Genomic DNA, 25,116 nt, shown 5'->3' on the forward strand with positions numbered 1-25,116 from the left:
AGACTACAATGCTGAGATGAGATTTCTTCAAACATAAGATTCATGGGGAGTTATTAATGATTTTCTGCTCAATAAATCAATGTTTTATAAATTAGTAGAATGCAAGATCAAAATCATGATTTTTCTTTGGGAGTTATACTGTATATTCACACATTGGGATGATACTTTTTTTGTGCATATCCAAAAATAATGACTAACAGATAAAAAAATAACCAGTTGCCAGCACAACATCTGTGGCCTTTCCTCACTTAGACAGAAAATGCTAACATAAAAAAAGGGAGATAAGAATGAAATGCTAATTACATTTGCATACACAACACAAACGTACGCATGTTTTAAGCTTCTGATAGGGAGAAAAAAAAACAAGAGAAAAGGTTGACTCCACTAGTCTGAAGGGGCCCTACCCGTAGCAAGTCCTTGAAAGAGTAATGGGCAGTCGTAAACTGGCTTTACCTCCATTAACCACACCAGCAAACATTTACATAATGTACACATAATGCGCTGATTCATCCTGTCCTGATTCAAACAAGGCTCAGATAACTCACTATGGCTGTATCACACCATTCATCACACCAGGTCATTTACATCCAAAAGCACTTAAGAGTCGCTGTATATATATCTTTGTCTACATGTATTATGGGATCTTTTCAGAAGATTGTATAACACATTACCTCGAATCATAGGATCAGATCATACTGAGTTACTTAGACGACGTTGCTCAGTCATTTCTTGCTTTCAACGGATCTGTTAGACAAATGTCAAAATTGATGATGTAGTTGTTGTATGAGGTTTTCTATTTGTATTCATTTTCAAAGAGCTTAGAATAACCTACAAATGGATAGAATAAGAAATATGAGGGGTTTTTTTTGTGTCACAGTACCACGGTATGTGGGTTACAGTATATACATGCTTGCTAAACCTCTCCTGTCCCATAACTGTGTATAGCAGGCCTGTCAAATTTAGAATTTTTAAAGATTTGGAGAGTGAAGGATAGTGACTTTCCAAAACCAATAAGACAATATCAAAAGTGTAAGGAACATATTAAATATAAGATTATCTGCTCTCAAATAAACTGTAAAGTTACTGTCCAAAACTGAGGAGCATTTCATTGCTAACTACATTAGCTGACATTAAAAAGGCCCTTTTATGACTGACATATATTCACTATACTATTCTGCAGCTGTGTGAAAGACAGTCTTGGATGCTATAAGAGTTTAGGCTAATATTAAGAGCTCTGTGCTGCTCTTTATTGGATTAAGGGACGTTCACAACCCAGCAAATCCTGCAAAATTACCCAAGATAGAAATTACTTTTGTCAAACACTTTGGTTATATACTTGTAATGTTAAAAGTTAAAATACTGTGTGAAAACACAAATGAGTATGTAAGATAAGAAGCCAAACAGGATGACTGTACTTGTCCTTTTATTCATATGACTAACTAACTCTACACTGCAACACAAGGACATTATTGTTTTCTTATATCCATGTCTTATATCCATTGATGATCAATTTCTTGGCTGGGACATGACGCTAGTCAGCTGGAGACAGAAAAAGTCAGCTGTCAAATATTTCACGGAGCTAACATTAGCTTAATTAGATGGGAAGCTACAGCTGATAAAATCTGTTAGTGGCAGATGACATTTCAACCAACTAATGGCAAGCTGCTTTTGTCTTCCTCTGTTTGAAATCAATGACCCATTGTTTAAAAAATGACCACCAATTTTGAGTGTTAAAATATGAGAACAGAAAGGTTGACAGGCGTAGCAACAGTATCTAAAGGTTAGGGCAGGGATTAACAAATGGTCATTTAGTGGCCAGTAGTTAAATGTGTTATTGACGGTGTACTCAGTTCTTACGCGGTGCATAAGTTTCAACACATGCTGAACTTGAACAGAATAAGCAGGTATAGAAGATGAATGAATCACCTGTTTTGTTACAATATTGACGTAACAGTTGAAGAAAAAAACGTATATGACCAGAAGAAGGTCAACCCTTACAATTAAATCTTTCATCCAATCTGAGTCATAATTCAACTTATTGAACCTGCCTTCAGCACCTGCTACATCCAACTGAATCCACTAATCGATACGCTCCCCAGAGATCACCAACCCACACACTGCCCTCTGCATATACCCAAATACATTAGCTAGTCACTTTAGCAGAGTGCAAATAGCAGTAATGAAGAGGTACAGGAGTTAATGTCTCAGTCAAAACTCAATGTTTATTACTATGTTCCGTGTTTGTGTGAGTCAATATTTTCTCCAAAACGGCCTGCCTTTTCTTGCACCGCACTCACATTTACTCAGGCACCTTGCAGTAGGGCAGCACAAATTGAACACCTGATGAGATAGGAAGCGCCAGTTATACTGACCGACTGGATAAAGCAAAGCCAGCACGATCGCTAAACAAACACCATCAGCTGCTGTTTGGTCTCTGAGCTCCTTCATGAACTCCATCGATAGAAGGCAAACATGAAGCAGACACACTTCCTCAGGTCAGCCTGATACTGCATGCTGCTGCACAGCATTGCACGGCTGAAGAGGCGTATGCCAAGGCAAGTTAAACCTTTGACATGTGTGTGTGTGAGTCAGGACCTCACTGGTGGAGAGTGTGTTCATGCATAAGCATGTGCTTGAACCCAATGGGCAGCCTCTATTTTTGTTTCCTCTCTCACACATGAGCACACAAAGAAACAGACACACATTCACACGTCTGGAATCTAGATGAACACTGCTGTTGCCAAATAATGATTCAAGCTCGAGCTCCGGTGCATGTGCCGGCAAACACACAGACAAAAACACAGTATCCTCATTAAAATTCTCTGGCTGGAGTGTGGCTTGTGTAAGTCCCTCCACAGATAACACACAGAAAGCAGGCTATTGTCTTATTCTAATCCCTCTTTTAAAGGAACGCAGTCAGAACTATCAGGAAGGAGTGAAGATGTGAGTGAAATCTTTACTTAAATGATATCTACAGTCCATTGGGTTGTTTTTCAAAATATAAGCCCCACCTGATTCTTACTTTTTCAAAGCAACTGACAAACTGCCACTGGCTGACTAGGCAAAAGGCATTAATATCATCTGCCTGACATTAGCATATTAACAAATAGTACAAAGTGCTTCTTCTTTCCTGTAACTCTGGGAAACCTGGCTCAACTTTTTTCCTTCTGCTTCTTCTGTGCACTTCATCTCTATGTTCTCAATTTATGCAGTGTTGCCAGGCTTGTTCAAACCACTTTAAAGTGAGTTTTAAAGTAGTCCTTTATCAAACCCTGTACAGTAAATGCTGACCTGGACTGAAGAGGTTTAAGGCAATGCAATTTGTTTTCCATTTCTCCATCTCACTCTCTGAATCCACTTGATAAACTGTGTTTGGGCACCAATAATTGACCTGAAGATTGCATTATTCATCACTAAGAAATGGAGTTGTGTGGCATTAAGACAGAAGATTAATATTACAGTTGCAACTAAAATTTTATTTTATTTTTTATTACCAGTTAACCTTTCACTTCTTTTGTCAAGAAAATTATTTTAAGGAATTGAAGTTTTAGTCTACAAAATGTTACATATTGCTTATACTCATAGTAGGATATGATATTCACTGTGATATTCCATGAAAATTCTATGAAACATAAAGAGAAGCTGCAAATCGTCACATTTGCAAGGACAGAAGGAGCAAATGTTTGACATTTTTGATTGCGTATGTGTTTTGAAAAATGCTACTTATCATTTTTTGTAAGTCATAAGTTTGAAATATTGTATAAATCAATTAACAATGTATTGTAAATGGGAATATCTTTTACCTTTAAACTCCTACCTAACAGCTTTTTTTTGGTGGGCCACTTCAGTCGACATTCCCCTCACTCACCTCCTTTGCCAAATATCTCTTAGACATATTGTGCTGGCAATGGTCAATGAACTATCTGAGCCTGCAATAAGCTGCCCTGCAGAACTCTTAAGCCCTCTTCGATCAGTCACTCGGTGAAACATAAGACGCTGCAGCAAAATTAATGCAGCTGAAATTAAATGAAAACACTGAAAAGACTCCCCTGTAGGAAAAAGAAGAACGCATCTTTAACTTAAAATCGATCACTGTAGGAGTTGGGCGAGGTTTTTTATTAACTTTGCAGAGGACCTTCCCCACAGATCTAACTGCGGACAAACACATCTGAGGTGTCAGCAGGTATAAAATGTGCTTAGATAGACTTCTGAGCTTTGTAAATGCGTTTACTTTGAGCTGCCTATATAGGTAATATTAGCTCGTCTGGGCTGAACAGGTCAGTTATTACTATTCATTGTTACTGTTTTCATCTGCTGCCCACAGTCAACACTGAGAAGAGAAAACTATCGCTATCTCTCTATCTCAAGTATTTTCTCTTTTTTTCTCATTTAATTTAATTTAAAGTGAGTCATGCAGGCTGTGGCTGCCTTTATGAAGAAGGAGGGTTTGGGAAAGTACTTTGATCGCATATATGAATAAGAGCTCTAGTGTTTATTCTGAAAATTGAAAACAAGACCCTTGATTCCAGGAAGAAGAAGCAAATAAATGGTCCCAAAAGAAAACCGTGGAAGAGACAATAGAAAGATCACTCAGGTTTTAAGCCTTTTAATGTAAAACATGCAGGGCCCCAAGTCTGGTGATGTACAGTGGAGTTAGTATCTCCCCATCTGCAGTACATTCAAATTGCAAGTGTTGTTTCTTGGATGTAAACAATGTGTTATGAACAGAGACAAGCAAGCTACATCTGAAAGAGAGAGCAGACATAATTCAAGGTGTTGTTGTTGGAAGGTTCAGCTCCAAAACACCAATTTCAATACTAATTAAAAATCATAGCTGCAAACCACTAAAAATAGCATGTACTGCAGAGGCCCATCAACTAAATTCACCCCCAGGGGACGGCTATAACATTGCTCAGGAGAAATGATGTGCTTCTGCTGGATGTGCAACACAACACGATGCTAGCTAATGAAGTACACGTTGTGTTGCAAGGCCAGATGCAAGGACACCAGCGGGCTAACAGTTTGAAATGCTACTCTGGAAAAAGAAACATTTGCCCAATAGTGATCTAGATTTTATTGAAGTTTGAAGGTTCATCTTGTTTTTTGTACGTGCTTTCACTATCTCCCCTTTGTTGGTGCCTTTGCACAGGGGAAACAAAAGAGAGATTATTGATAGATTATTATTATTATTACTACAAATGCTGCTGTTTGAAATGGGTCAACTGCTAAGCTGTATTGCTGCTTTAACATATATAAAAATGAATAATGTTGGAGGTGTGAATGAGTACCAACAACATGAAAAAAACTAATTATACAAAGATGTATAGCGTTGTAACATTTTTCTTATTTCAAGTATAATGAGTTCTGCATTTAAAAATAATACACTTAACAAGAGAGCTTTTAGAAAAATGTGCATCCTAAAATAATGTTGATTGATCACATTGGGCTCTTAGATTCTGTATTTTCTGTGATTTCAGTTTCATTTGATTATCATCACTTTTCTTGAGCTGCGCTGATTCCTGAAGATGACGTGAAAACACTGCAGACCAGGCTTTCCACTACTTCCTCTCATGACTCTGCTTCTTTCTTTTACTCTCTCTCTTTTCAATTCAAAGGGCTTTATTGGCATGAAGGTTTTTAGAGCAATGTTAATATTTATGTTAACTATATATATATAGGCCATGGTTTATCCTAAGTACATTTGTGTGTGTGTGTGAATGCATGCTTGTGCTGTGTGTGTATAGGTCATTCACTATCCCTGGCATGTTGATACATATTGGGCAACAGTATATGCCCTGTCTCTATTTTAAATTTTGAGACTTCATTAAGCTCTTTGAAATCTGATATTGCGAAGCTGAACATGTTAAAGTAAACATTCCTTATTTCATTGAATGTTGTACACTGTAGGAGGAAGTAGTAGTCTGTTAGTCTCGCTCTCTCCTCAGCTGCCGTGCTTGCAACACAGCATTCAAACATGAGGGAAAAAACAACACAGATCTGTCTTATTGTTCTTTGTATTTACTGCTGCATTAGTTGGATGTAATGAATTAATGAAAAGGAAAAAATGCAGAGGAGGAAAATGAAACAGGAACCAAGAGCGTCTGTCTTCAAAAGATGTCATCTGTTTAGTGTTTGATGGTTGTTTATTTGCGCTTTAGAACGTTACCACCATGAAACAGTCAGAAAGTAATGTTGAAAGAAAGCTTTCCACTGCTGTATCTCTTTCTCTGACAGCTTTGCACATTATTAGCAACCATCTTCTTCATTATAATAGTTTTATTAACAATAACAGGTTAAAAGTTAATTGGTGGAATTTCTTGCCTTCATTGAGACCATCAGTTGTGTTGTTCAGAAGAAGTCTTGGTATACAACACATAGTCAGGTTAATCAAACCAGAACATTTCAACAACTTTAAGTATTTTTTTTTCAAGTGCACCATGACGAAGCTGGCTCTCATGAGGACCGCCCCAGGAAAAGGGAGACTAACAGTTACCTCTGATGCAGGAGATAAGTTCATTAGAGTTGCCAGCCTCAGAAATCGCCAATTAACGGCACCTCAGATTCAAGCCCACATCAATGCTGCCCAGAGTTCAAGTAGTAGACACATCTCAACATCAACTGTTGGGAGGAGACTGCGTGAATCAGGCCTTCATGGTCTAATTGCTGCAAAGAAATCACTACTGAGGGCGACCAATGGGAAGAAAAGAATCGCTTTGGCCAAGAAACATAAGGAATGGACATTAGTTCAGTGGAAATCTGTTCTTTGGTCTGGCGACTCCAAATTTAAGATTTTTGGTACCACCTGCCATGTCTTTGTGAGACACAGAGAAGGACAGAGGTATGAAGCAAGGAGGAGGTGTAATACTTTGGGGGTCCTTTGCTGGCAACAGTATATGACATTTATTGATAAGACACGCCATCCCATTTGGTTTGTGCTTAGTGGGACAATCATTGGTTTTTCAATTACCCAAAACACACCTCCAGGCTATGTTAGGCCTATTTGACCAATAAGGAGAGTGATGGAGTGCTGCACGGTTTGGTATGATGTGGAAATAGCTGATGAGCCAACTAACTTGAATTTTGTATGCCTCTCTATAAATTGTATATTATGTTACACTTTCATTAGTAGAGCTTGGCATATGTGTTTATTTTATTGTTGACATAATTGTTCGTTTTTCTAAATGTTTATGCCGATTTAGTATATATTTTTTCATTTTTTGATACAATTACATTTTTGATGTTATTGAGTTTGGGGTTTTCGGGGTTAACAATCCTTTTTTTCACTCCTTTAACGCATTATCTGGGTTTTTTGTGTTTGCTATTTGTGCAAATAAAAATGGTAAAACTAAAATAACTATATTATATTGTTTTTAGTACATATTGTGCCTCTGTTAGTATATTGCATGCTATATCAAAGTATTCTGTTCCATTCCTATTAATACTATAAAGTGTGTTCAAACTTTTGACTGGTATTGTATATTTCATAGTGTATTATTACTCTATAGTACTGTATGTGTATAATAAATATACTGTAAATATATATACACTACATATTTACATAATTCACATACTATATCTATCCTATTGTTATGTACTGTATATTGTATTTCTTATTCATACTTCATTCGTACTTGTTCTCATGAGTTTCAGCCAAGAGATCAATAGTCTTAACTTTTCTGATTGATGATATCTCAAATACACACATTTGCAATTTTAGTTGATTCCAAAGTTATCAAATGAAATCGTCCTCTGAGAGTGTCAAATGGGATTCCATCATTCACCAAACACACAATCATTAGCTTGTACTTAACAGCGTGAAAAACTGTGACCTCAAAAGGCCAGATGATGAAGCACGCTCTCTGATTATCCTCAGGTCTCTCTCCTGTGTATTTTCTGGCTTCATTTCCACGCCTACTCTTCCAGCCCTTGCAGTGCAGCCAAGGAGAAATGGTGCACACAAGGAAACGAGGTTCCTACTGTCAGCTGCTGAGAGGCATTCATCTCTGCTCTCCCGCTCAAGTAAGGCCTTCCACAAGCTTTCTAAACAAGTCTCAATTCCGCAACCTCTGCCCGTGTCAGTCCAAATAAACAGGAACAAGGATGTGGGGCTCACACACCATGAGGCAAGAATAAGACAGAGCCCCGGAGAAGGAAATATGGGGGGAGAGAGAGAGATAAGGGGATAGGGCTGCCATGCCTCACACATGCAGGGACGGTGTGACAGACTGACAGGGGAGATTGGCAAAAATGCAGCAGTTTTATACCTCGAGGAGAAGAGAGGAGACGAGAATAGAAGAGAGGAGAGGGGAATAGAAGAGAGGAGAGGAGACAAGTATTATTACTTATACAAGGAGCAGACACAGGCCAGTGTGGCACCACTTATAAATGCATCAACTGAATGCAGGTTTCACTGTAAGGGTGTCATGGATTGGAAAGAGCCTAAGTGCTTCTTATTTAGAGCAAAATGTTCTGCTCCACTACCTCTGTCTTTCCTCTGTGACTGAAAATTGGATGTTTGGCAACAAATTAAGGGTAGACAGGTCATCAATTTTCAAAGATACAGCAATCTTTTCCTTTGCAGCTTGGCTTAAAAGAGGGATCGAGTGGGTGCAGCTGAAGGAGCGAAGGCTGAAGCAGCAGTGAAAAATTAAGGAGGTAGCTTAGAGATCTTTCAAAGGCACGATACACATGATTGTATCTTTAGAGAATTTCTTGAAGCTGAATCAGTGAGCCTATGGATAAGTGAAATCTGCCCTTATTACAGCTGATTACAATACACCTACATACTGTATACATCACTGGATATACTGTAGACTCCTACTCTGGCTGTGTCTGCACAAACAGCCAGAGGGACGTGGGCCGGAGGTTGTCTAAGGGTCCAGCTGTGATGAAGGGGCAGTGACTCATCTGTCTCGCCACTCATCGACCACTCAAGAGTTGAAATAGGACAATCAATGCCAAATCAATAAAAACAATAACACTAAATCACCATTTTCTTTGATGAATGCTAATGAACCTTTCCCACTCGTCGCACAGATACTTTAAAAATAGAGAGGTTGCACTTACAGTCGATGTCTGTCAGGATAATAGAAGTGTTTTAGCTTAATTAGCATTCTCAGGAGAGCACAGGGGTCTCATTGGATGCACTTCCTCCAAATAACCACATTTTCAGTAAAAGCAGAAATATGAAACGTTGCTATAATGGGCTTGAAGGTTTCATGTTGTAATCAGCACTAATCCTCTGTGTACTGTCTGCGTTTACAGTTTCTCCAAAATGTTTTTTTTTTGGGCAAATTAAGAAATAATATAGGATATAACTTTTTGAGAATTCAGACTTAATTAATTAATATGAAATGTTATATGCTTGTTATAGATTTTAAAAAGTCTAACCGTGCGGCCAGCTGCACCGTCATACTACGCTGCTATGAGAGTGACTTTGTTGCATTATCAGATCTGTGAGCAGAAACCTTTTCAGGATCGTTGCGGGCTGAGATCTGTCCCAGCAGAGAATTAGGCAAAGACAACGTGACACAACGTCCAGTCCTTAGCAGGGTGACACAGATATAGACTCTGATAGTCACACCTTTGGGCAATTTAACGTTTTCTCGTAAACCAGGAGGAGACAAATAATTCAAAGTCAAATAAGACAAGGCCCGACACAAAAAACAACCATGCAACAAATCTGTTATGCTCAGTAAATATTGAGTAAATTTGTTAAGTGACAGGACAAATATGAATCATCCTGACAGCAGTGCTTATCATCATGATTTTTCTGGGTTACAAGTACCATCATGTCCTATTTCCAGCCTTGCGTGACACTTACAGTAGACGTCCACTCTGATGGACTTGATGGCCGGGGAGCCGAGGCCATTCTCAGCCTTGCAGTAGTAGCGACCTCCCTGGGTCCTCTGAATCTTTGCGATGTTCAACGTCTCGTTGAACACACTGGAGTCCTGGAAGCGGTCTGACACGCTGCCAGCTGTCTTGGTCCATCGGATCTGGGGAGACAAAGGGTAAAAATCACAAATTACTTTCAAGTCCAATTTCAATCTTCTGTTCTAGCATGCGATGGAGCAAGAAGTCAAACGCAGTGTTGGGTAGGATAGAAATCAAGATGAGACCGTAAATTCTCCAAAAAAACCCCCAAAAAACTGGCATTTAATTAATGGCCGGCTCTCAAATAACTGCAGTGATTGTGGCCAGGACAAACACATAAAGGCTAGGTAAAAGATTATCACAGAGGTGGAGTTACCTTTATCCAACAGTTCATGTGGTAAATTCAGCATATTGTAGTATAATTCCACAAAACTAATCTATCAGCACTGCAACAACAGAGTCATGTCATACTGACCAATTTCCTGCTCGTTTCTGTTTTGAACAGAAATTCTGTTGCCATGCACTAATTATTTCCAGTTGCTTTAATTATGCGTTTTCTTTTGATTGCTGTTATGCTATAGTCAATGAAACCCAACATTTTTCACACTGAAAAGCCTATGAGAAAATGGTGTTGGTGGAAAATAATTTATTCTAATACTATTGTACTTTTTTTAATCACACTTCATTTATCTGAAATCTAACTAAGTACCTTGAAATGAAATTAAATATGATACACTTTTATACATTAAAATTATCAACACATCGCATACAAAGTTTTTAAAATTATCTTCACCTTGATCCTTTCCAATGTATAACATTCCAATAGGAGCCATTGTGTTTACTAATGACTTATTTTACTTTAACCCTTTTAGTACATTTTTTGGATAATAATTCTGTACTTTTAGTAGTAGGTAAATCAAAAATACTACTTTCACATTGTGGTATTCCTATTTTATTTTATTTTTACCTTAATTGCACAGTAGTAGTAGCACAGCATTATGAACACTGATTAACTGGATGGCTTTTTAAAAAAAACAGCTGGAAGTGACTGAAAATAACTAGGGAGTGAAATCAGCATCAATGTCAGAGGAAAGAAACTCAGAGGGAATTATTTTATTAAGATGAGGTAAGCCTGAAGAAAGTGTTGAGTGAACAGCAAACAGCATCAATGAAAGGGGCTGAGTCTGTGTCTACTATACTGTCTGAAAATGTAAATTTATGTTAATGTGAATGTAAATGCAAGGTCCACTACCATTTTAAAATAAAACTGTCACCATGTTGTGTTGTGAAAGATAACTTGACAGCTAAAAATCTTCCTTTAACTTCCTTCTTGTTCCACACAAGACTGACCTCAATGTGGCCTTCTCAGCATGAGTACCTTTCACTAACTGATGAGACCCAGTTAGCCCGTGGCATTGAGGTGTAATGAAAGGTGAAATAGTGTTACTCTCCAACATGAGGTTGTAATTGACTCTCCATCATCTCCCTCTCCTGTCCTCATTAAAGCATACAGCATGAACAGGTACTGTGACAACTCTGGCCTGGAGGCCACACAGCCAGAACCACAGAGCATAAAGCTTCATTCAATCCCTCATCCTAAGTAAGCCACAGATGGACTGGCTTTGCCTGCAGAGCCTCGTATATCTCTGCCTAGGCAGGGGAGGCTGTGAATTAGAATCCAATATCTCCACACTGTATGGTGATAGCATCATCTTTGGATGCTGATAACATCCCATTTTACAGAGATAGCATCCGATGGAACAGGGATATCACTGCATGGAAGGATAGGGATTGGGTGCTATCTTTGGAGATTGCTGCTGTGCTGCTTTCACTGCAGGGTTTTAACCATGGCGACAGCTTGAAGTTTGGTCATTTCCCAAACAGACGGGAGAAAAGTAAATGAAAGGGTGGGTGGCCCAAAACCAGATAATGGTGGCCTATTCCAGAGGCTTTTGTGGAGCTTGGGGCGAGAGGATGACAAGGAGAAGAATTCACATGTAGCGAAAGTTGAAGTTTATCAGAGGACTTTCACATTCTCTATCTTGCTCGGGGTGCTGCTGTTCAGAGTGGCAGAAATTAATTAGCTGCCCTGAAACCCAAAGACAGTGTGTGTGTTGTCTTTCTCCCTTTCATCCACCTCTTTCTCCGAAGTTTGTATCTAGACTGTGCTTCTGTCCCGTCCCTTTACACAACCTGTAAGTGGATATATGACCATTAAAAATAAAAATACCTCAAAATGAACACACTTTGCAGAAAAAGCTTCATTGGGATAGTTTCAACTGCATCAAGAGATATTTAGAGAGAGCACTCCATAAAAAAGCCCGACCTCAGCAACTGATCAATGCTAAATCCTTACTCTTAAAAAAATCTGGGGCCCTATTATAACAGTTAGGGACACCGCGAGTTCAGCAAAACAAGCCCTAAAGTTAAATAAGTTATGAGCATATATTAGATGGGGCAAAGTTTTTCAATACTGTGTCACTCTCCTACAGTGCTCTGGATCCCCTCATGCAAATACAAAGGAAGCTGGCTTATGGCGACCTCAGCAGAATTCAATATTTTCCCAGCTTATACCCCCAGTCATTTCCTTTGCCTTTTGTGTAAAGAGCTTTAAGTTTTAGGAAAGTGCAGTATCAATAAGTGCATTGTTAGAGTGATACTAAGAAGAGGGTATTCAAATAACTCTTCATAGTTCCAAAAGGAAAGTGCTCCTGTTTGTTTCACGGGGCAGCAGAACACATTATTGGTGAGCTTTCAACTCTTTAACCGTACCCTCAAGCTATTTTCATTCCTCCGCTCCTCTGACTTCCTACATCGGAGCACCTCTAGCCACTGGGGGAGTCCTGAAGTATGCCTGGTGAGAACAGTTTGACCCTCTTCACTCTCCTTAGTGCAATGCAAATACTCCTGATCTGAGAGAGCTGGCGGATTTGAGCAATATGATAATTGCTCTCCCCAGCCCACTGACAGCCTGGTTGAGTTTTTTGGGCTATTTTTGCTGCTCTTTTCTCCTTTTTCTGCTGTAACTCATACAGTGCCTGCAAGTATACGCCGGGGAATGAGTCAAAGTGCCCAAGATGTACCACCCAGCTGCTGTTATTACGGCAGAAATAAATTATTCCTCTCTCTCTGCGTGCCTTGTGAATGCATGCATGTATTATTGCCATGAAATGTAAATGTGGTCTGGTTTTCATGTTCTGCCATACATAGTATAAAAAAAACAAAGTTGGACATTCACGTTTTACATATTCTCTGTAAAAAAAGAAAAGAATCAAACATCAAACACAGTAATAACACTTTTCTCTCTTAAATCAGACATCCCAATAGAAAGATCAATATTTGCTTACAAGGAAAGCAGAAACTTGTCTATATTAGTATCATACTGAAAATCCCAGCAGTGTTTGAGACCTCACATGCTGCGATGTCACGGCAAGAGTTAATTAAAATGCGCCCAGTGTCTGTTGTTATGCGGGGATCATATGCTGGAGCATGCGTCCTCTGTGAATCTCCTATAATGCCTGCTGTGACGTTTCCCTCTCCTAACTACAGACTGGTTTCTAATTGCTTGCCATCTTTTCTTTTAGGCGCTGATGGTAGTCTGTGGTGCAGCCAAGTGTGGCTGAGCATGACAATCAAGTGATCAGAAGAAGCAACAGGGGGTCCAACTAAAAAAAAGTGGTGAGTGCACCGACTTTACAGGTCTATATCAGAAAATACTGGACCTCAAAGAAACTGGATGACCATTTGAAATACACTGCAGTAAAGTCTTTGATATTGAAATTATACAATACCCCATGTTCTGACTTGTTCCTAATAGTAATTAAAGTCAAATGAAAGCAATATGTTTGAATGCTGCTGTTAATTTAGTTCTGAATAAAAATAGGTGTAAATGATTTTATCCCTTAGATAGGGTGTAGCTTGAGTAGTGAAAAACTGTACCCTTTGGTGGTAGTTTGTATGGCAAACAGTGAAAAGATAGAAGGTTAAATCATGTTCAAAAATGCACCATCTGCTAAAGACACCAGTGCTGTAGGGCTAACTGTCACGGGAACATCCCAAACAGATCTCATACTCCAATTGGTCTGTATAAAGCAAAATGTCCCAGGGCCCGAGGTCAGCTTATTTGTACTCGCTGACCTGTGACACTGTGAGATGAATCTGGCGGGCCAATAACTGAAAAAAAAAAAAACAACAATAAAAAAAAGGTGTTTGCAATGTGCTGTTGCAGGCTATTGGAGCCTGGTACTCAAACAGTGTAGTGTGGACATAATGGATGGAGGCCAAGGCAGGGAGACGGGGGCAGATGGCTTCATCATCAGGGACTCTTTGATGTCTGTTCACGGCATCAAAGACAATAAACAGTAACTGTGAAAGTATGAACGGATAAAGATGTATTTGGTGTTCTAATACAAAATTAAGGCAAGAAACAGTGATACAGATCTTACACTTTGATAGAAGTAGGGCTGAAACTCATCATCATTTTCTGTATTTATTAATCTATCAATTAACTTTATCTTAAAAACAAATTCCAAAATGTCAAGAAATAGTGAATAAGGCTCCTTACAAATTCTCAAACCTCAAGCTGACATCTTCCATTTAATTTAATACTTAAACAAACAGTATAAAATCCACAATGATATAAAACGGAGGAAAAAAAACGGCAAATCTGCACATTTTAAAAGCTGGAGCCAGTTTGATATTTCTGCTTAATAAATGAGTCAATTATCTATATTGCAGTCAACTAACTTCACATACAAGGGCTAACTGATTAATCAACTAATTGTTAATTGCTAATTGGCACCACATAAGGAGAGACAATGGACATATTCATCTTTTATAAAAACAGGGAGAAGCACTAGCATCAACTAAGCTCTGAGAGAGAAAATGGCTTTATGAGTCTTTATATTTAATTGAAGTAGGGCTGCAGCAAATCATTATTTCAATCACTGTCACTTAATCTATCAGTTCCTTTTCCATTTATCAATTAATCCTTTAATTCCATCAGGATCAGCTGTACTTTGCGTTGAGTGCTTATTTGCAAATAATAGCATGCTAACATGCTAAAATAAAGGGGTAAACATTACATCTACTGAAAATCAGCATGCTAGGGTTGTCAATGCGAGCATGTTAGCCTGCTGATGTTAGCCTTTAGCTCCAAACCTTACAGAGCTGCAGACTGAATTAATAAAGAAAATGCATTAATCGGAAATCAAAATGAATGGACATGCTGGTGATTTATAAAGAGATGGAAAGCAGAGAGTGAGTGAGAAGTACTGGCGGCGGCTCAAATTTCTTCAAACATTTTGTGTGTCTTATCCGCTGACACCGTCTCCACGGAGAGCCAAGTCCTACAAATCCTTCCAACGACCTCTGCACCATACATCTATGAGATTTTGACTTCATTGCCCTCGAAGCTTGCCAGATGCCAACAATCTCTGTCTTCCTTCACAGCCCATAGTAACACCTTGAAATGCCAAACCCACAAGGCAGTAGTGGAAAAAGCACGCATTATACGGTGTGTGGGTGACTGACAGGAAAATATATTTATTTGACAATTAAATGGAAAGGCAGACAAGTGTTGCTGCTGTCACAAGTGTGTGCGTGTGTTTTTGTGTTTGTGAGGTTGGACGCATGTATGATTTTATTATTAGAAAGCCTCTATTTTGCCTCCGAGGTGGGTGGGCGGATGTGCACGTGGCTGATGGAGAGGCCTGCTGTGAGGTAGCTGTTGCTGCCTGCCTGGTTGGACAGAATCCAGAGAGTCCATCAGTGGGAAGGCCTGAGGGGCGTCTATGTAATTTAAGGAGTGTGCATATTGATAGACATGCAGAGAATTAAACGGTGGCGAAATTGCCAACCGTGGCCCCATTTACTCTGCGGTTGGTCCTTTGTGGTCCTGATGTTATACTTGGCACAACAACACCCCAAAGTCTGTGTATCATCACGGGAGCTATAGTATCTCAAAGTCAGGGAAAAAGAGACTTCAAAATCTGGACAGTGATGATGAAAAAAGCAATTTTGTGATTTGCTAATGCAGAACTAATTGAAGCCATTTACAGTGATCGAGTAGTGTGACTTGGCCCCATGTGATATTATGGTCCAGATGGTGAGTCTGGTTTAAGTTACACTTGGTATGGAAGTTGTTCAAGAAAACACATTTGAGGAATTATTCCAAAGACACGAGGACCAACTTTCCCATTTATCAAGACCGGACACATTGACTACAACCTTTACAAAGAGTACTGATTACTTTTTCTTTCCCTCCACATACACTCTTGAAAAATGAAGAAGCTCAACTAGATTCAAATGTGGAACTTTAGGGGTGAAGAAAAACTATGAACATGTTTGTGAGGATTAATATTTCATTCTAATGAAAAGACGAACTGTTAGTGCTGTTTTAACTACTAAGTCTGTTTCCGATGAGGTCGCGTACCCTTATGTTTTTCCACTAGCATCACAAAACTGCCCTGAGGTCTACTGCTACCCAAGATAACCTATTCAACTTCCGGAACCACTCAGAATGAGTGTGCACTGCCCCCAGTCCCATGCCGCTACCAGAGGGGACAAAGCTGACACATCCCAAAGTCCAGAGAGACACAGCCGAGACCCGCTGTGCCAGGGGAACTGCGTGAGTCTCATAATGACTCTGTTTCAAAGGAGATCCTGCCACAGCCATGCAGGGCTTTTGATCTCCCACTCTTCTCTCCCCCCACCCTCCCCTCGTTCTGCTCTGTTTTTCAGAAATTCTAATTAAGAGGAAAGACAGAGATGTTGAGTGCGAAGTTGTCCTCGCTGACGACAGCAGGAGATGAACAGTGTGTCTAAACCCCTCGCTAATTTAAGAGGCCTCACCTTTTCAATTGAAATATAAAAATCAATATGCTCTTTGCCTTGGCATCCAAAAGGGGAAGTGTACAAAGTAATGGCCCTGTCTATCGATCAAAAGGGGAATTATATTAATTAATGTAAATGAGCTCAGGCCTGTCCACAGATACTGCCCAATTCTGAGTAATTTGTGTCATCAAGCAAATTGGTAACAACATTCGATTAATGTTCGAAAGGTTAGTGTGTGCAAATCCTGCCCAGATTAATACCAGAACAAAATGTGATGCTCAAGTCATTTGTGGCTGAGCTGACATTTATACCTGCGTGGATTAAGTTTGTTGGTATTTTAAGGACGGGAGATGGGATTTTGTTACTGCTGTTTTCTGTCTTTTAAAACAGATTTTTTTCATACACGTTTCTAAGAGTTAAAAAAGCAAATTATATTTTTTTCATGCTCATTTTCTATCAGTGGATGAGTAAAGCAATAAGGAGGCAAACAACAAGAAATTAAAAGCTTACTTTCCTCAGAAAAAGGTGGAAGGGTTTTTAACTAGTCCAGATCACAACAGTAAATATTAAAAGAGTTTGAGAAAAACTGTTTCTGAGATACTGAGGACCCATGTGCATTGACCCAGAGTCTTTACTCTGTGGCCTGTTTCTCACTCATTACATTTTTGTTTTGGCAGATGTTTAGGCTGTTTTGTTTCTGCCTTCTCATTAGACTTGGAAGCTTTCATTATCAACATGCAGGTGCACAATGCAACCTAAACCATCAATAATTAAAGGATTAAACTTTTAAGCTGGTTTAGTGCAGAGGTATGCGTTGCACCACTCAATGACGTTAATACGGAATTATAAAGGAAAGCTCACTGAAGGAGAAGAGACGAAAAGAGAAACAGACAGGAGGAGAGACGGGCAATAAAATTAGCATATTGTCCCATGATTCCCGTGTACCTATACTAATCCATGCTGTCAGTTCCTTACCTGTGGCCGAGGATGCCCCGTCACCAGACAGGTGAGCTCCAGCGTCTCTCCCTCTCTTATGGTGTAGACTCGCTCCGTGTGCCTCTCCTCCTCAACATTACAAGCGTGCCCCGAGTGTATAATGCGGACACTCGGAGGTGCTGTTGAGAAAAAAGAAAAAGAAAAAAGTGTGTTATCATTCTGGTCATTTCTGAAGGAATGAGTGCTTTAGCACAACAGATGGTGTATTGATTAAGAGGTTGTCTCACTTAAATCAAGCCTACTTCAAAGCTTTGTGGCAACATTTGTGCTGCACACCACCGAGCACACAGAGGCAGGTGCAGAAGAGAAATAAAAAAACAAAATGACAGATATTTAACTTTTACAGCATTTGTTCACTTTGCTTCGGCTTCTCAGTCGTTCCCTGCATATCAAATGCAACGTCGAGGAAATTTACTCTGCCATCACTGCCTTATATTGTTTTGTAGTTATATAACTTATAATATTCTGGTAGCACTTTCACAAATGTGTTATGGTTTGTGCTGCCGAGCGTCTTGTCAATTACAGTTGTAAAAAACAGTGCTTTTTTGTTTCTTTTTTAAAATGTTGAACCAGTCACATTTAGGCCAAACATTACTATTAGTTAGACCCACAATCTTTAGTGTTTTTTTTGTTGTTGTTTTTTTTTTTTTTTTTAAATGTACGCTTAAATATGAAGTTGAATATGAATAATAGAGAAAAGGTAATCATGCATTCCTGTAAATGAATTTGGGAATGAAAAAGAACTGAAAAAGTAAGTTAAGTCACTCCTTTATACTACTAAGTAATGCCAGTGCAAGCCATTAGTATGCAACCTGAACATACCTATACATTCTGATTGGTTTTTAAAGACAAAGTTCATGATTTAAGCAAACAAAGGCATCGTCCCACCATCAAAACTCAAACTCAAGAATACTTGAAGCACATTGGCTATGACTCTCAAATGTACTGACAAGTCTTAACACATTGGCAACACATCTATGTGTAAGTTATTAATACTTTCTGATGCAGCTAAATGTATCTGTAAGTTGTATAAACAAGAGAAATGTTCATATATATACTCATATAGGCATATAGATACTCTTTTATATCATGTATGTCAATATACAGTAGGTCAAATTTCTGTGATATATGTGATGTGCAAAGTTGCAGACTTTTAACTCAGCTTAACTGCGATAGATTCAGGTTGCTCATCTTATATCAGGGGGAATTTTTATTTCAAAGGGCCACAGAGGGTTTTTTGTTTGATTGTTTGTTTTAAATGAATATTTGATGTGGTGACCCATAACTGTAGCAACAGAGCTGTTCTGATTCACCTTGGCCATGCAAACAATGCAACATGATCCTGACCTCATTTTCACACAAATATGAGGAAAACAGATACAGTAGTTATGGCAGAAGCAGTAACCAATCAATATCACTCCAGTTTGAATCAAAGTGACACAGTCAATTTGGGTCTTAATCAAATTAGTCTGCAGCGAGCAATTCAAACACAGAGTGAAGCATATGACCAATAAACAAATGACGGTGCACAAAATTTCTCACTCTCTCTCTCCCTGTCTCCCTCCCGTCTTTGCGTATGGGAAGATATCAGAGTGAATTTACAACTCGGTATAATTACAAAATCCTTTACATAAATATTCACTCATCAAAAACAGAAAAATGTAATTCTTTTAACATAGGCAGAAATGTAATTACACCGGTAGATGTACATGCCTCTGGGTGATTTTTCACCCAGACCTCACAAAAGTTCAGTGATAGAGCAAACTTAGATGCAATACAAGAAGTCGGTGCCCATATTTGAATTGGTGGATATCTCATTTTGGAAAAGACCTTATAGCACATTAATTTTAGTACATCATTTCCTAATATAATGTAATCATAGATATAAAAATGCCTCTTTTCTGTCTCTACTTAGTCAACTCTTGTAAAGTTGGACAGCTCAGTTTTTCCACAGCCTAACATACAGTAGGACATTCAGAGAGTGTAAAGGGGGGTAAACTGGAGAGAAGGATCAGACATTTTAGGTAAACGGCCCAAAACAATCAGTTCCACTGAGGTGTGAAAGAACAGTTCCATGTAACCAACCCCTGACAATACTAGCATCTGTTAAGCATTTATTCCTCTCCAACTTATATGATTAGTGAATAGTTTTGGGGATGAGATGATTTAGAGAGCGGATACGGGATATGATTAGGAGAAGGAGTACAAATTGGTGAAAAAATAAATAAAAATTAAGCAGAAATCACAAGCAGCTAAAAACTGTGGCATGCCTTTCATGTTGGAGGAGCAGCTTCCTGCGTGGGCCTCTCTCAGCAGACAGAGCTCTGGCAGGGTCATGTCTAGACAGTAACACTAGATTTGTGAGAGATCTCGCAAGTGTGATCATTTTAATACAAACTGTGATCTTTCCCTAACCCTAACCAAATGTTTCTCGTTCCTAAACCTAACCGGACCTTAACCACAGTCTTGCCACATCATGAAACATGATTCTTTTGTACAATGTGCACAACGAAGAAACTCCCACAAGGGTTTGCAAATCTAGGGTAACCATCTGGACACGACCCCCCAGCAGCAGACCCAGTACCTCGATCCAGGCTGCAATGCTAATGAGCGTGGCGACACTCCTGGCTAACACTTCACTGGGAGCCTCAGCCAGAGTGTGTCCTTAGCCACACGCTAACAGCTTGTACTTCCCTGTTACCAACCACGCTGTTCGTCTCATGGCTGCTCCCCTCAGCTTGATAGCCTAAAGCTCAATCGGTCTGCCGAAATGCGACGCAGATTGACGAACACTGATATCAATGCTAACTGCGAGATGTTGGCTACCCACAAGCATTGTTGCATAGCTCTAGCTCTTACAGTTCATACTTAGGCTCTCTTCATTGGAGACGAATACACTGGTGGTGAATTCCATAGGGGGGGATAAGGACTTGAGAAATAGGCTCAGTGTAACGGAGCTTCACGCAAGGCTGCCACTTAAAACAAAAAAAGGCTTAGAAACAAGACCCCAGGGCACCAACGAAACAAAGTACTAATGCCATTTACTCCAATGAGCTAGTATCTCTGCAGCATGCTATCGGTCCTGGAGGAAAGTAGGGAAACACCCGTAATTAATGATCTTCAACTGCTATAGCTGTTACAGCGACTGCTGCACACTCACATATAAACACACAACCGTTCAGACAACACTAAGCTTACAGCGACGGAAGCAAATAACCCTCTTTTAAGCATACATAATGAGCACAGTAATGCTCTCGCAGTCGCACACATCCTTGTACAGCGAAGGCCCGCTCTTTCAAATCACCTCGCCCAAAGCATGAACTTAAATCACTGTCATTACCACATAATTTCCTGTTTGTTTAGTTTTCATGAAAGCGGCTTGATGCTCACTCCGCTGACAGTAACGATTCATAGAATATGCAGCGGAGATATATCTAAGAATGAGTAATGACAACATTAATGCTGTGGGATTTGGGGTTTGGGGTTGCATAAAGTGAGATGTCAATGCGCTGACAGGTGAGATAAAAGATGTCCGGGTAGAGAGGGTACAGGTGATAGACAAAGCTTTGAATACATCAAAGCAGTTCAGACGTGGCTGGCTAAATCCCTTATTATGTATAGTAGGACTCTGTGTTACACAATGGAAATGTCATTTATCTTTTCAGGCAGTGAAACACGTCTGTTTGAGTGTAAATAAGAAAGTGCACTAAGCTAAATAAAGTTGTTTTTTTTAACAGTGTTGCTCTACTTTCATGTACAGTATTGTCTTACAGTGGAGAAAGCAAGTGATGCGCAAAATTACAGCTATAGTGTTTTGCTAAGGATTAACCCTGGCAGTTTATAAGTATTTAATCCAATTTTAATTTCCAAACATACTGGCAGAACAATCAACATTTATAGATTTACTAAACATTTTGGCCTTAAGAATTTCCAAAATCGACAAACATTTTTCCACGTATACTGGATGTTGATTGTCGGAATTCAAACCACTTAAGTTAAAGCACAAATGTACAAAATGCTATTCTGTTAGTTACAGTTCTTCAATCATTATTCTATTTCAGTAAAAGTGATCATTATAAAGAACAGCCCATTCAGAGCATCATGTTGAGGCATACAGTATATTATTGGATTAGTATTACTGATGTTAAAACGGTGTAAGTATTTCATGTTGTTGCTGGTTCATGTGGAGATAATTTGAACTGTTTATATAATAACAATTATAGTTGATTATGTTTTGTATGTGTAAGTAAAAAATATAATGGAGTCAAAAGTAAAATATAAGTTTTATACAGTAAATTCTTTAAGCCATGGCAGCCCTCCATAAGATTTTTCCCCCCTGACTGCTGAGCACCTGAAAAACAAAGCGTATTGTGCTACTGTGACAACCAGCAACTGTGAGTTGTCATTAGTTGAGGTGTTACTGCATTTTAAACATTTTTGATACAGTGATTCATATTATCTGCTTCCTCTCCTGCTTTCATATGTTTAAAAATGTAACATAAAGCATGGTTAATATGAATGTCACCTCGATTTGACATGGTGAAATGCAGAATAAATGTACAATGACATGAAAAAGCTTGTGTCACCCTTGGCTTGTCCTCAAGGCATTGGGAACCACTGCTGTAGTTAATGCCAGTCCTTTAATAAAAAAAGCCCCTTTTACAAATACAGATTTCAATAAAATGTGGGGGACGGATGATAAATGAACCTCCCCCAGTAGTCCCCTTAAAACCTCTGTTTCTATCAAAGTCACCCCCCAACACTCATTAAAACTCTATTAAAAAGTTACATGCCAACATTCAAGGCCAATTAATCTATATTCAACTTTGCTAAAGCACCTTCTTCCAATCCCTCTCTCATCCCCCCAAAGCAAAATTACAAGATGTTAAATGAGTGAGTGGTCATGTATGTAGAGTGGCAGAGCAGAGGTCATTTGGGAGCAATGAGCTGAGAAAACCTATTCTGCTGGTGGCACATTTGGATGTTAATTAGGCGCTTTTTCTCATCTTGTTTTCCCTGCTGTTCGGGGAATTGGCATTGGCATAAGAAGCACATCTGCCACTCACAGTGATGTGAGAAGTGCAAAACAGTAGAGGGAAAAAAAATCAATGCGAAATATTGAGTGGATCTTTACAGTCAAACTAATGTTATTCTGAAATCACTTGTTTACCTGCTCTAAAAGCACTCGTGATTAAACAGCGTCGTCGCAAATGTTGAGCAAAATGTTGGCATGAACCTGTAGGTTAGAATATGAAATTTGCATAAAATGTGTATCTCTGGCTGCACACTTCCCCACCCACCAAACCATCTGCAGGAAATCACACTCTCACACACATACATATATATATATATATATATATACACACACAGCTTCCTGATAGCTATAAGTTAAAAAGAAAAAGAAAAAAAAAGCAGAGCGGAGGAGCTGCAGGCTGAAAGCAGGAGTCTCAGATGTGCCTCTCTTTTTTTCATTTCATTATCTAATTTCCATAACAGTGACATCATTTCCCCGACTGCAGAAACACACAACAGGGAGAGACAGGGAAGAAGAGGGGAGGAGAAGAAAAGTACCACTGCACATAAAGTTGTGCATGTTAGACTGTTAGTTTAAAGCTGCCTCCTCATCTGTGCATGTGTGTGTTAAGTTGTGTTTGAGTGTGCATTATGTCCTTGTGTGTTGAATGAGCAGCTCCCGGTGGAGTGGCTGGCCTTCCTTGGCCTCAGTTGGGGGAGATGGAGACAGCTTTATCCACTACCGCCAATGGAGATTAAATTGGATTTGGCTAAAAGCAGCCTTGTCACCACGGTTCTGGAGTGGCTGAGTGGCAGAGGAGGTTCTTGGCAGCGGCAGAGGCTCTAAATTTGACAAACAAATGAATGCAAAAGAAAAAACTCCAACAGCTGGGGCTCGTTGTCACTGCGGGTTTAATGTCCTCAGACCAACCCCCGAGGACCACTAAGTATATCCTGCTAGTTTTCTGGCTCCACAATCAGCTTCTCAGAATGAGAGAGCCAGGTAGAGAGAAACAGAAGAGAGAGAGAAACAGAAGGAGAAAAAAACATGCAATATGCATTAAAAAAAAAAAAACAGTAAAATAATTGTTTCTGTTATCACACCAAACTCATTATCGATTCTGTGCCAGGACCACCAGAAATAAACTTCCAGTTGGTTACAAAGAGACTGCAGGGGAGAAAGCCAATTTCAGCTGTGTGATAAAACTGCTCGATGCCAACATAAAAAAGCTTTGTGATAACACAGAAATAAGTTCAGCGTTATTAAGCAGTCATATTAGATGTTCCAAAATAACACACGTTCCAAAAAAATGAGGGGTTTTGCAAATGTAATACACACCAAAGTGGGGCTACAACAAACCATTATTTTCATTATTGTATCGTTTGTTTATTATTAATTTGATTAATCAATTATTTGTTTTGTCTATAAGATGAAAAGAGTGCAAATATAGGTGATAATGTCTTCAAATGTCTTGTTTTTTCTAAAACCCAAAGCTAATCTGTTTACTAACTTTTATGATAGAGAAGGTAAATTTAAGATTCTCTAGGGCTGTGAATAATGATTATTTTCATCATTGATTAATCTGTTGATTATTTATTCAAATAATCGATAAATTGTTTAGACAATAAAATAGCAGAGCAATAACTTATATCTAGTTTGTTAAAATTAGCTAGCATTAGCCATCATTAGCTTCTGGTCATACCACACCAAGTGAGCTGTTACGACAAAACACAGCATATTTAATTGAGCAAGTGTCTTTTTTATGGCTCATGAATTCTTGTTTTTAATTTTTTTTTTTTTATACAAGAATAATGTTTGTATGACTTTTTCAAAAGTTAGGAGCATAGCTATAATTGGTGTCTTCATATTATTGTGCCACAGTTCAAATTGAATCAGATACCACATCTATATTACATTTGAACATGGGCCATGTGTTGGTGAGTGATACTGGATTTTTGAGGCTCATACTGAATCAGATAAAGATAAGTTGGCCCATAGTACTTTTTAAAGACATTAATACATAATATAAACAAACAATGTCACAACAGTATCATGCTGGTGTGTTAAAAAACTGACACTATTTAAAAACAGTATGGACTGTGTCCTCTCAGATGATGCAGGACATTAAAAAACAGCAGTGTTTATACCAGCGTGAATGGACTTTAACTTTGAGCATGGAAATACATGGTCCATTGCCAAAGGCGTGACATAATGAATTCCTTTATTTCCTATCTTTTCCTCTGTGCCTTGCAGTTTTGAAAATGTAAGCTTACACACACCCTGTCCTTACTACTGTATAATTGAGAAGCAACTCATCCACGGGGTCATCCATGTGTGTAAGGCCTTGAAATGGTTTGCCAGCAGCACATGCATATTATTACATCAGGGGTTGTCAG

The 25,116-nt window shown here is 39.0% G+C and overlaps 1 protein-coding gene across 1 annotated transcript in view; it reads right to left on the reverse strand.

Moving 5' to 3' along the window:
• LOC133997289 (MAM domain-containing glycosylphosphatidylinositol anchor protein 2-like) overlaps positions 1 to 25,116 on the reverse strand; it is a 179,082-nt gene that overhangs the window by 104,136 nt on the left and 49,830 nt on the right. Inside the window, exons 2-3 of the mRNA XM_062436852.1 lie at positions 17,686 to 17,825; positions 9,824 to 9,998 (exon numbers count right to left, since the gene is read on the reverse strand). Coding sequence (XP_062292836.1) covers positions 9,824 to 9,998; positions 17,686 to 17,825 — 315 coding nt within the window. The remainder of the gene's footprint in view (positions 1 to 9,823; positions 9,999 to 17,685; positions 17,826 to 25,116) is intronic.

This window comes from Scomber scombrus, chromosome 17, assembly GCF_963691925.1.
Source record: "Scomber scombrus chromosome 17, fScoSco1.1, whole genome shotgun sequence".
Taxonomy (NCBI): domain Eukaryota; kingdom Metazoa; phylum Chordata; class Actinopteri; order Scombriformes; family Scombridae; genus Scomber; species Scomber scombrus.